Raw genomic sequence first — 12,994 nt, 5'->3', positions numbered from 1 at the left:
AACCTCCAGTGACCTCCTTCCGCCCTCCCTTGCTCCCTCACTGCTGCCCTCGGCTCCCCCCACCCTGTTCCCTTCCCTGCACCTAGTCCCCCTCGCCCCTCCTCCTCCCCTCTCTGCTTCCTCTGTTCTCAGCCTTCTCTCCCGAAGGCTGTCCACAGGTTCTGGCCTTAAGTACCAGGGGCAGCTGCCTCGAGGCTCTTCCCTGCTTTCCTCAAGCTGGACCCACGCTGGTGTGTTTCGAACACACGCTGGCCTTCAGCCCAGGGCCCACTTTGGCCCGACCTCCCCCTCCTCTGGATTTCCAGGTACCTCGGTGCTGCTCTCCTTCTGGTCCTCTTCCTTCAGCGGGGGATGGGCGTCGGCGTGGCCGGAGAAGGCTGCCCGTGTGGGAGCAGATCGAGGTGAAGGCACGGCGGGCTTCTCGGGGGCAGCAGACCTGTCCCTGATGGGCAGGGCCAAGGGTTTTGGCTCTAAGGAGTCAAGGACAAGAAGGGAACTGAGGACACCCAGCACCCTGACCAGCAGCTGTCCCTCTGGGAAGCCCTGAGGCTCTATGACCCTGTGACTGATGTGACATTTTAGTGCCTCAGCCCCCAATTCTGCCCAACACTCCCTGGATGGAGAAAGACCCAAGTCCAATTCACTGCAGAGAAGCTCTGATGGGCGTAGCACAGGCTGTCATGCACCCATCCGTCCCTTCATTCATTCAGTAATGACCGCACACCTCATCCTAACACAGGGAAGGCGGGGAGAAAGCCTGGCAAGACACAGACAGGGCCATCCGGTCTGTTACTGCAGTGGTTTAAGGAATTTCCTGAGAATATAAATCCGTCTTACCTGGGAGGCCGGCACCTCAGGAAAAAAATGAAACGAGCCCCCGGCCACCTCATGCCATCGTGCGCCTGCCTGAGCCTGCGGCCCACACGAAGGGACAGAGGGCTGGGCCCATCCTCTCATGTTATAGATGGGAAAGCTGGGCCAGCGACCCTCGGGTGCTCTTGTGACACAGACTCATCTCCAAATGACATCGATCCGCACTATTTCTTCATCATTCCCTATTTCCCCAATCAAGTGATTTTAAAAGTACATTTCTTATCATGGAAGTAGGGCAAGGGCAGGGTCGTTCATCTTCTTTTAATGACAGAAATGCTAACCAGTTTCTCCCGCTCACAAAATTTGGAGCTCACCGCCCTTGGGTGAACCTGCAAACCAGGGGTCTGCTGGGATGGGGGCCACCCTCCGGGGCTGCCTGAGGCTGGAAAGGACGTCTGAGTCTGGGGCCCCGCGGAGCCCCCAGGTCACCCTGGTCCCCTGCCTGACCCATGCCTTCTGTGAAGGTTCCCTGTGCTACGTGCAAGGAGCAACCAAGGCCCTGGAGAAGAATCAATGGCCAAGGAGGTCAGGGGCTGGCTAGCCTTCCATCTGCCCAAAAGTAAGGGGCAATGCCGAGGGCACAGGTGCCCTGGTGCCGGCTGACCAGGGCAAGGACTGCAGGAAGCTGCAAGGTTTGGGGTAGCCCTCAGCTCCAGACAGTACCATGGGAGCCCCTCTGGGCCAGGGGTGTTACATGGACTGGGCAGTATTACCCCCAGCTGACTGCTGGAGAATCAGGGAGCCCTTTAAGGATGTTGCTGCTTTCAATCCCCCCTCCCCACCTACACCTCTGGGAGACAGACACCTGGAAAGCCTTGTCCAAGCACCCTGCCCCCGCTGGCAGGCAGTGGGGACCTGGCTCCTCAGGCAGCAGGTAGTCGGGCAGACACGGGAGTGGTCACAGACCGGGGTCTCCCGCCCCAAGTCCCCACACCAGCACTCTCAGGGATGGCTCTGGGGGACCCTCAGGGTGCCAGGGTGAGTCACACCAGAATGCTGAGCTCACCCGCCGCAGCCCAGCCTGGGAAGCGGGGGACGCAGCCAACACAGAGGTCTCTGTGCCAGGCCTGCCTCTAGGGCCCAGCTGCTCATCCTGACCCTGGGGCCTCTTGGCCCACAGCCTGTGCCTCGCCAGCTGACCCGCTGCTGAGCTGATTACAAGGGCGGCCTGCCGGGAAGCTGGACTAGAGTCCACGCCTCTCGCTGGTGAGGCCAGGCTCAGGGTGCCCTGCCAAGGTCCCCTCACCTAACCTGCCCAGGGCTCAGCTTCGGGCCACCTCACCCGCCTCTCCCCAGATGGGTCACCGGGGTGGGAAGCCTCCTCCTCCCTCATCTAAGCCTGTCCCCCGCCTCCCTCCCAGCCCCGCTGGCCCTGTTCCCCTGACACTGGAACCGTCTGGTGACTTAAGGGTTTGTGAGGCATGGGCGAACTTCCACCTCTGTCTGGCGAGGAATGCCCTCCTCCTCCGGCCTAACATGGTGCCGGGCCAGCCACGCAATGTGCGGCTTCAGAGCCTCAGACCCAAGTGCAGATACGACCGGTGACCTTCCACACTCCGAGACCAGGGCCAGGTCTGGGTCCCTGAGCCTCGGTCGTCCCTTCTTCAGCCAAACAGGGACGGAGCCTCCTCTCTCAGCTGGGTCCTTGTGTAGTACCTCACACTGGTGCCCGTCAGCCCTGGGGCGGAGCCGGGGCCGCCACTGTGGCATGACAGCCAACATCAGTGTCCCCAAATGAGAAGCGAGGGGAGTGGGTCTGACAGCTCCCAGGTCTCTTCTGGACCTAATTCTGACCCCGCAACCCAGCATCGGACCCCGAGAGTTGAATGACAAGGGGGGGTGCGTGTGGAGAGTACATACCGAGAGATTTCGGGGTCTTCTCCCGAGGCCCACTCTCCCGAACCAATCTTAAAAGAATGGGGGAGAAAAAAGCACCATAAGCAAAGGGAAAGCTCCTGCCATAAGGAGCACTGGGTAGTAAGTAGATTGAGGACAGGGTGACAGCCAAGGTGGGGGACCCTGTGGAGGGGGGCCCTGTAAAGAGGCTCTTGGTCAGGGGTTCAAAGCTACAGTAATGCACCTCCTTCAACAAACTCAAGGTCAGGCTAGGTGTCCAGACACAGATCTGAGCCCCATTTCCCAGCTGCATGGACCCTCCGTTCCCCAGGAAGCCAATGAGTATCAGAAACTGCTCTGTCTTGAAGGAAGCCCACCCCCATTGTGAACTGCATGGGGTCAGGGTTAAGTCTCCTCCCAGCTCAGAGCAGGCTGAGCTCAAGTCCTCCAAACTGGCCCCCACTCATGAAAGCCTGACTTTTAAATCCCCCTCCCATGTACCCCAAGAGGGACTGACCCCCTTCGCAGCTGATGGGAAATCCTTACTGTTTGTCTTAGAGCTTCAATCCCAAACTGCCCACAGGGAGAGAATAGATGGGCATTCCTTTGCTGGTTTTAATTGTTAGTATTTTCAATAGGCAGCACCATTTACTCATTCAACAGATACTTGGATTTTTTTTAAAGATTTTATTTATTTATTTTTAGAGAGTAGAAGAGAGAGAAAGAGGAAACATCAATGTGTGTTTGCCTCTTGTGTACCCCCTGCTGGAGACCTGGCCCACAACCCAGGCATGTACCCTGACTGGGAATCAAACCAGTGACTTTCTGATTTGCAGGCCAGGGCTCAACCCACTGAGCCACACTGACCAGGCCTCACTCAAGAGATATTTGTTGAATGAGCCCCGTGCTAAGCACCGCACCAAGCACCTACTCTGTGCTGAGCACTGTTCTAGACCCTGGGAGGAGAGAGCGTCAATAAATCAGAAGATGATTTCTGCCTTCCCACCCCCAGAGCTGTCACTCCACGAGGACCAGGTGCATGTCATCCAACGTGGCTTTTCTCGTCTTGTGGGGAACTGCACGACACCAGGACCCCCTGGGGCCCGACAGGGTAACAACCGCAACGAAAGGGCTGGGGAACAACATCCTGTGTGCTGACCTCAGAGGACTCACTCAGCAGAATGACCCGGGCTGGGGTGACCCGAGGACAGGCGGGAGGAGAGCCCACTCCAGCACCTGCCCAGACCCAAGGGATCCGATCCCAGGAGACCATGGCAGTCAGGGGAGACTCGCAGCTCCCTAAATGCCTCGGTCAGTCCTCCTTCACATGTCTCCCCCTTCTCCTTTTTGAAAACTCTCCCACAGCCTTCCCATCAGCTTGGGCCTCCCCTCCTCCAGGAAGTCTTCCCAGCCTGATCGAGATTGCCTGCCACTGAGCTCCCCAGAGTGGCAAGCAGACTTCTGTCTTAGCACTTAGCACTTCCAGGCCACAGTTCACTTGTAAATCCCCCTCATGAGCGACTAGAATAGAGATGCCGGGCCTGGTTTGGCTGTGTTTCTGCAGCACCTGGCAGATAGTAGGTACTTACCATATTTTTCAGACCGTAAGAAGCACCTAGGTTTTAGAGGAAAATAGGAAAAAATATTCTGAAGCAAAAAATGTGGTAAAATATTTAATAACATAAATAACATAATATTTCACCAGTGTAAATGTAAACAGAACTCAACAGCAGCATTAACAACCATTGTTCCTCTCAAATTTAAGGGGGTGAGGGGGGAATGGTGCATCTTATAGTCCAAAAAATAGGGTAATAGTTTTAAAGTGCATCAGTGGAAGGATGGATGGAAGGATAGACAGATGAATGGACAGAGAGGTGAAAGAAGTAACTAGGCTCCTCCCCACCCATTTGCTAGAGCGTCTCACAGAGCCAGCGCAGAGAAGGCTGGTCCCATCCCGACAGCAGGTGGGCAGGTCTTTATGATGTGCCAGCCCCCTTCAGGTGCCAAGCTCGGCAGCACAGGAGCTGCGGGGATTTGGAGGTACGGCCCCTGCCCTGAAGTGCTCCAAGTTAAAGAACAAAATGGGTTCAAATGAAAGTTGAGCAAATCAATACAAGGCTGTGGTCAGGCTCTCCAGGGGCTCCATACCATGTGGACCCTGCAGAGAAGATGCCTCCCTCCTTACCACTCCAAGGAGGGCAGGGAAGGCCTTAGAGCAAGGGCTGACCTGGAGCTGGGGCTTGAATAGTAGGAACTGAATGGGGGGCGTGGCAAGGGTGAAAAGCTCGGTTGGAGCGGCCGGGATGCAGAGAGGGAGCTGCCACTCAGGGCTCCTCGAGTCCACAGGGGGTCTGGTGGGGGGGGGGTTCCTGCAGAGTAGCACAGGAGAAAGGGTGTGGAGCTGGGCACCTCTAAGCGCAGGCCAGCGAGACTCGTCCTTAAGTGGCTGGCACCAGAAAGTCAATACAGGTGAAGTGCATGGGCGAGGTGTATGGGGTGAGGGGTGAACACGAAAGATTAGAATGCGGGGCCAAAGGGCTGCAAGAAGACAGGTTCAGAGCTACAGGGAGGGGGGAGGAGATCGGCAAGTGAGAACTGAGAGGAAAGGCAGGGTCAAGGGAGAGGTGGGAATTCTTGTCTTTTCCTTGTTGTTCAAGAAAGACTTGGTGGATGTGGTGATCCCTTAGGAACAGAATGTGATAGGGGCAAGAGTCAAAGATGGCGCCAAAATGGGAAGACAAAGGAAGATGCCTGCCCGTGGTAGAAGTTCGGAGGTTGGGGGCCGCGGGAGGGAGGAGGTTGGGGGAGACAGGAGGTGCTCAGTGGTGCTGCCCTGATGGTGGCACTTCCTCCCTTCCTGCTCCCCTCCCCTCAACGCTAGATCTGTATCAGCCAGGAGGACACGGATGCCCAGCAGGGTAGAGCACTGAGCTTGACTCTGAGGAGGCCTCAGGGCACAGCAGGGGCGTGGAAGCCACCCACACAGAAAAGATCCCAGGGAATGACAAGCAGATTGGAGACAGGGCCCTGGAACAAATATCAGAAATGGCCACCTTTAAGAGATGAATGGGGAGGGCATGTGGGAAGGCGTCTGGAAGGTGGAGAAGCAGATGCAAGGAATCAGATGGAGGGAGAAGGAAGGAGAGTTCAAAGGCATCGGCAGCTCAGGGTGGTGTGTCAGCCACTGGTCTGGAGCCAGAGAGTCATCCCAGCCCCCAAGAATGCCTCTCAGGGGAGAAGGGGCGGACGTCCAAGCAGCAAAGGAGGAGGGAGGGGGGGAGCAGAGGTTGTGGAGCAGGCCACAATACTCAGTGACGGAGGGAAGGCAGCGAGAGAGAAGCAAACAGTAAAGAGCGAGAGGGAAGTGGAAGAAGTCAGTACATCAGGCCCCAGTGAAACGGGAGAGAAGTACGTCACAGCAGGAAACTGACCCTGGCCTGTGCTGGGGGAGCAGGGCTGTGAGCTCTCCCCTCTCTCTGTTATACACACACACTCCACCTTCCATCAGGACTGACCACAGGTGTGCACCTGTCCATCCGCAGAGTGCTGTCTGTCCCGCTTATACTCCATAAACCCAAGTTCATTACAACACAGGATCCTCTCCCCTACTGGTACCCAACCTTTTGAGGGGTATGAAGACTTTCAAAGTTTTGTGGACTACCCCCTGCCTGAGGCCTCAAACACATGATAATGCTTATATTTTTAATATCCATTTGTTAAGAGAACACATAATAATAACAAAGGGCTACCATGAATTCAATCGAACTTTTAAATAACTTGCATTTTATCCATCACTGCGGCAACCACACACACACCAGGAAGAGAGAGGCCAGGGACTGGAGGGTCAGAGCAGGGTAACAGCGCTGCAGCCTCCCAGCTCTGGGTGAAGGCCCGGCCCTTCACACGCCCGGTGCCCAGACCTCTGCCCTGGCATGGAGGGTCAGCCATGGGCACCCCAAGCAGGGCTTGGGGGGATAGAAGGTGAGAGGACATCAAGGTGGTTTTCACTTAGAGTTGCTTACCTAGTGGGGCGGGCCTTCGGGCCCGTGAGGACATCCTGGCCTGGAGGCAAGAGGCTGGGGAGGGAGCCAGGAGTACAGGAGGATGTCCCCTCGGGCACCCCCGCCTTTGGGATGGGCGGGATCACAATGCCCCCCAGGGACTGGTGCATCTCCTGGTCATTGCAGTGCAGGTATTGCCGGGAGATCTGTACCTGGGGGCAGAGGTAGGAAAGGCTCTGGTCCACCCCACCCCCGAGACATCCGCCCCCTGGGCCCTCACACAGGGACGCCACTTCTATCAGGAGCCACCTGGGTGGTGATGCTGGGAAGTGTCCTCCAAGTTCCACATCACCCTGGGACCCCCAGAGAGCTCACTGTCTCCTAACCACTCCAGTGACAAGACTGGGAAGGGCCCCCCACCCCTGCTCAGCCCCTTCTACTGTCATTAATGTTCTCCAGTTCCTCTAGTTTCAGAAAAATCTAAGGACATCAGAGCAGGAGGGGGTCCTCAAAAGCATCTGACCCAAACCTCTCTTTTTATAGATGTGCAAACTGGGGCCCAGAGAGGGCGCTGATGTGGCCAAGGTCACACAGCCAGTGAGGAGCTGAGCAGAAACCAGAGCTCAGTCTCCGGAGGCTGCCCCAGCATCCCTTCCCTTCTGCCACACTTGCCTGAAGTGGGAAGGCTCAGAAGCTTGAGGGATTCTGGAGCATTTAAACCCTAGAAGGCCTGGGGCTACCAAGTGAAGGACCGATGGTCACATAGCCTCAGGAACTTGGGGGCAGCCACCCAGGGCTCCTGAGCCAGGAATAATGGTGTTGGCTGCTGTGGAGAAGATGAGATGAGGGCCCCAAGGCCCTCCAGCGCATCCGCATCCCTGAGACACCTCTGGAGAAGCCTGACGCTCCGGAACAGAGGTTGATAAAGAATGGGAGGAAGGACAGAGGGACAAGAGGCAAGACTCAGAGTAGCCGAGTTTCCTTACCTCCTGGACACTGGGACTCCTCTCCTGGGTCCCCTCGCTGCTCCCAGGCTGGTCCAGGCTCCTCTCTCTGGTCCCGCTGGCCTCAGGGGTGGTCGGGATGCTCTGGATGGGAGGCATCGGCCTGGGCACCCTCAGCAACCTCTGAGGGGCGGCCCGGGGGATGGCGCTCCTCAAGGGAACTCCTTTGGGGCCTCCCCCAGGATCCAGAGAGGCTGTATGGGGTGGGGATGGGAAAGAAGTTAGTCCCAGGAGCTCAGAGAGTGGGGAGTAATTCAGAGGCTGGCCTGGGGTGGGTGGAAGGTGAGTGGGCTGCTCACCTTGGGTAGAGGCTGCCAAGCCCTCCGAGAGCTTTCTTTTCTTGAGCTTGTCCTTGATCTGAGTGGTGTCTCGGGCCACACTGCTGGCCTCTGACTCCAGCGAGGGAAGGGGTACCAGGGAGTGGGGCCCCTGAGACAGGGCCCCGAGGTTCCTGGGGTGGCCGTTCATGGCCTGCCAGCCTTTCAGGGGAGCATCCAGCTTGAGGCTGCCAGGGTCCCCACGCCCATTCAAGAGCTGTGACGGCTTCTCCAGGAGGACGCTGGACATTGGCTGGACGGAGGCTGAGGGGAACAGGGGCGAGAGTGTCTCGGCACACAGAGCCCAGGGTAGCACAGGGCACCAGGAAACTGGCGCTGCCTCGTTGGAACCACCAGCCCGTGAACCCATCACTCAGTGCTTCAGCCATTCCTTGGGTCAATTCATTCATTCACCAGCGTCGAGGAGGCCCCTAACCTGAACAAGACCTGTGTCATGAGGTGACTGGAGGGTGAAAAGGGGAGGCGACATGGAGCCTGTCACAGCACCTAATCTAGGGGCCAAAAACCCTTAGGAAAGGCCTCCTGCCCGAGGGCCACCGCCCACTGATCTCCGGGACTCAGCCGACTCACTCTGAATTCCCGAGCACCAAGCGCCCGACACGACCCAGACACAGATGGAGGAGGGTCCTTCATGCGAATAGAACAAATCAGACTCCCACGCAGACACCTGCTTCTCCAATCACTCCTCCAACAAACACTCAGTGAGCACCTACTGGGTGCCGGTGGTCAGATACAGAGATGTGAAGGCACACTCTTTTTTTTTTAATGGATGTTCTTTTCTTACTATGTTACCATAGACCAAATTATTTGAAGATAATTTATGCTACTATTATGAGACACATAGAGAAGGTACAGCAGAATCTTTGTGAGATTTTAAAATCTTCTGAATCTTCCTCTTTCTTCGGCATTAAAATATTTTAACAATATTGCTCTGAAACATAATTGCTACCTAGTAACTCCCCAGAGTTTTCTCTTCTCTTCAGGATCTTAGAGTGCGTATGATCCCCTTTTAGGATTCCATTTAGCACATCCCTTATGACAGCTTGTGCAGGAATAAAACGCGGTGTAGAATTGCATCTAATTTATATTCCACTTGTGTGAACCACAGCCTCTGTCACTAAAGGGCTTTCAATCTACTAGAGAAACAAGATATGTTCCTAAGCAGCTTCATTACAGGGGAAGATGTGAGACGCGCCGTGGAGAGATAGTCACGAGATGCCTGGCGCACGTGGAGGGAGAGGAGGAGGATCTGGAAAAAAGCTCCAGGAAGTGGAGAGTTTGAACTCGGCCTTGAAGGAGCCTGGACCCTGGTGGGGTCGGGGAGGGGCAGGCAGCACACAAACAGCCCCGCTTGCAGAGTGTCTGTCACGCGCGCAGCTCCTCCCGGAGCACCTTGGGGTCAACTGTGAGACCCTGAGGTCCAGACCACCAGACCCTGGCCAGGTGCTGGCAGCAGACCCCAGGAGAGCTGAACTCGCTGGCAGCACAGGCCTGTAAGGGGACTGTCACCAGTCCAGATTCTCCAGCCAAACACTGGAGCTGCAGGGACAGCAGAGTCTGTCTTCCTGGGGGCTCTTGGGGCTTCCCCTGGTTTTCTAGGAGAGCCAAGCGCAGGCTGAGATCCCCACTGCCCTGTTCCGAGGGTCCCCCTGTGTACACCTCCATCCCCTGAGGCCCAGAATCGAAAGAGCCCACCTAAAACCGAAGGGCATGTTCAGCAGGGACGAGCCCACACCTGCTCTGCAGGCAGCGGCCTGACCAGGCAGCTGCCAGGCGGAGTCCCCCGTTCTCTGCCCAAGGGCCCCAGAGAGGCCGCCCAGGGCACCCGAAAGCCACTTGGTGAGACACCAGCCCAAGTCCTCCAATCTCACCTTCTCCATCAGCCTGCAGACCGGAGTCATGGCTCCCACCTGGGAGTGCGGTGGGGCCGGAGCTGGTCCGAGGGACACTGCCACAGTACACGGCCACCGGAGCCAGCACCTTGGCTGGGGACAGAACGGCAAGGACAGTGGCATCTTAGAGTCCTCCGAGACCAGCCCTGGGGAACAGGCTGCCCTGATCACTCTGCCCCTCCCGCCTCTGCGGCCCACCCCCAGCCCAGCTGGCCAGGGCACCATGTTTCCCCCCAAAGCCCATGACCCCACCCCACCCTTCCCAGCCTCTCGCCTGGCTGCTGCCTCTCCTCACACCCCGTCTGCGTTCTCCTCCTGGCCTGGCTCCAAACCCACCTCCACTGCACCCTTCACAGCCTCCGCATGGGCTCCCTTCCCCCCACCTTGGCCCCCGCACATCTCACAGTAGCTGCTCTCACTGGGCCACAGAGTTATTGTCATACCTTTAACTGTCACCCTGACGTAGTAACCCCTGAAGCTGTCTTTCGCTCTGACCCCTGACCCCAGCGGCTGGGCAGAGCAACCCATTACCTGCTCTACTGCCCTCTCCTGGGGAGCTGGAGCACCTCCTCGGGGGTCCTGCACGGACCCTCCCCTTCTCTCCTAAGCTCCCCACTCAGCAGCCGGCACTGTGGACCCCACTGCACACGCTTGTTAGCAGCTCCTCCGTCAGGCCCTCGGCCCCCCACAGTCCCTGGGGATACCACACAGGCAAGGCTGACTCAGTCCTCAGTGGCACTAGATGTCTGGAGCGGGGACCATAGGAACCAGCGATGGCAGTGTGGGGGCTGGGAGCCCCCTGGGGCAGGACCCCTGAGCTGAGAGTCAGATCGACAGGAGGGGAGACTCAGCTCAGCGCAGGCTCCGTTGGGAAGCCCTGCGTCTCCTCTGTGCTCCCACAGCATCCAGAACCCCTCCATCTTGGATTCTGCCCTCCTCGCCTCTCCCCGCCTGGCCCTGCAGTGTCCTTACTCATCTGTGTAGTGCCCGAGCCCAGTGGGCACTTATATGTTTGCAAACTGAACTGAAGGTCCTGCCCCTTCATGACTCAGCCCCTCCCACACACACCTGGGGACCACAGATGGGGCCCTAACCCACCACCCTGAGAAGCCCTCACAAAGGCGAAAACCCAGCACCCCCCCCCCAGGGTGCAAGCTCCCTAAAGCAGGAGTCAGGGGTCCAGGCGCCCATCCTGATTCTGTCCCCAGTGTGCCATTGGGGAAATAAGTTAACCTCTGTGAGCCTTGGTTCCCAGATCAGTAAGACAAGAGCACTGGACAGAGCACAGGGGTTCTTACAATCACATCTTCATTCTATTTCTAGACTTCTAGAGTTTTCCGAAGCCTTCAGCACCTCCTACTTCCCCACAACAAACCAGTGTTGGCCAGACCTGGCATAGTACTAAGTTAAGCAGTTGTTTCGATGTGTTGAAGCCCCAGAGCACTCTGCCCCGAGCTCAGTGAGCCCTTCATTCCCTGAACCAACTCCAGCATTTGGGGTCCCCCGCACTCCCCTCAAGTGGGCACCTGGACTCCGCACCAGCCTCTCCAGGGAATAGCGGCTCTTCACCTCACAAGCACCCGCTCCATCGGGGTAGGACCGGTTGACCCCTCACTCTCCAGGGGAAACTGAGGCTCGCACAGCCTGCTCCCAGAGGCAGTGCCAGGCCTGGAACCCATCTCCTGACACCAGGCCAGACACACAGTTCCCACTGTCCTATCTTGTCATCTGAGGACATGCGGACACACAGCCGCCCCCCTGCTGAGGGCCCCAGCCCACGTCCTCTGCCCCATCTGAATTCTCCCACCACAGAAGGGGCAGCTGCTCGGCCAGCCCACCAGCTCAGAGAGGAGACAGCTCTGGCCGACTCCCCAGAACATTCCAAGCATCTCCCCGGGCCTGGGAGCCCTCAGACAGAGAGCCCAGCTGAGCCAGAGGGCCTGTGTTAGCCCATGGAGAGCCGGCCATGCTGGGAGGCCCTGCCCCCCGGCTACCTCTCCCCAGCAGAGCCCGGTCCCCAGGAGAGTCCGAGGAAGACCCTGACCCACGGCCTCCGCCGATGACTCTCACCTGGGGGCGCAGCATCACGGTTGCCCATGCCTTGTGTGGAGAAGGTGCCTGGGAGGCTGTCCAGAGCCAGCAGCTACTTTCTGGCTGAAAGTACAGCTCTCAAGGGCCCCAACGTGCAAACATCAGGGACTGCTGGTAGGGAGGGACAGAGAGAAGTCGGGGACACAGATAACAAGTGCTTTTTAAACCCTTCCTGGAGAGCCTGTCAGGAGCTAAGTAAAGCATTCTGTAGTAAAATATGCCACTGGGCCAGAGGACAGTTCTTTTCTGACATCTGGTCTCTCTGAACACTTCAAAATTTCCAACTGCCAAGGTCAAGTGCCTGTGGGCAGACGCCTTCATGAAGGGCGTCAAGGAGACCCACACATCTGGCTTTGACGCAGGTGCCTTGGGGCGTCAGGGACGGAGGGATCTGTCAGGGGGCGGAGACTTCATCTCTGTCAGTTTATTTCCTGCAGAAACTGTTACTCCTCCAGATGCCCCGGGGAGCCCACCATGCATGTTGACCTCTGCAACCCCAATCACCACCCGGGCATCTGGCGGCATCTCCCAGGACCCAGATCTCTAGCTTCTTCCAGGGCGTGCCTGCCCTCCTCCTCACCTCGCTGCCAAGCCAAGCCTTGACCCCTCCGAGCCTCCCTTAAACCTCCGGGGCCAGCCATCAGCTTTCCTCGTCAACCTAACTTCACTCTCCACCTGACAAGGGTCTCAGTGCTGACTCTGTGCAATTTCATAAATGTCATAAATTCTTCGCAGAGATGAGCACTTTTCCCCTGACAGGTAGGGAGATGGGTGGCCAGGGCTGATCAGTGACAAAATCAGGGGTAAAGGCCACATCTACACCTCAAAGGCCACCAATTTCTACTCGAGGGTAGCTCCCTCGAGTGTCATCTGGGGACGGGGCAGGATGCAGTGCCAACTCCCTTTGGCTGAGCAAGAAATCCCAACTTGGGAACTGAGAGAACCTGCCCTCGGGCTGG

General features: G+C 57.5%; 1 protein-coding gene across 1 annotated transcript in view; it reads right to left on the bottom strand.

The window, feature by feature from the left end:
* The window catches only part of TOGARAM2 (TOG array regulator of axonemal microtubules 2), a 36,985-nt gene extending 24,425 nt beyond the window's left edge, over positions 1 to 12,560 (bottom strand). Inside the window, exons 1-7 of the mRNA XM_053666996.1 lie at positions 12,509 to 12,560; positions 9,924 to 10,037; positions 8,014 to 8,295; positions 7,697 to 7,908; positions 6,732 to 6,922; positions 2,734 to 2,780; positions 310 to 470 (exon numbers count right to left, since the gene is read on the bottom strand). Coding sequence (XP_053522971.1) covers positions 310 to 470; positions 2,734 to 2,780; positions 6,732 to 6,922; positions 7,697 to 7,908; positions 8,014 to 8,295; positions 9,924 to 10,037; positions 12,509 to 12,560 — 1,059 coding nt within the window. The remainder of the gene's footprint in view (positions 1 to 309; positions 471 to 2,733; positions 2,781 to 6,731; positions 6,923 to 7,696; positions 7,909 to 8,013; positions 8,296 to 9,923; positions 10,038 to 12,508) is intronic.
* Positions 12,561 to 12,994: the final 434 nt, after the last annotated feature.

Source organism: Artibeus jamaicensis, unplaced genomic scaffold (genome assembly GCF_021234435.1).
Source record: "Artibeus jamaicensis isolate MK-2021 breed Jamaican fruit bat unplaced genomic scaffold, CSHL_Jam_final contig_465, whole genome shotgun sequence".
Classification (NCBI taxonomy): domain Eukaryota; kingdom Metazoa; phylum Chordata; class Mammalia; order Chiroptera; family Phyllostomidae; genus Artibeus; species Artibeus jamaicensis.
The sequence above is the reverse complement of the archived record's forward strand: the minus strand, read 5'-3'. Positions and strand labels throughout refer to the sequence as shown.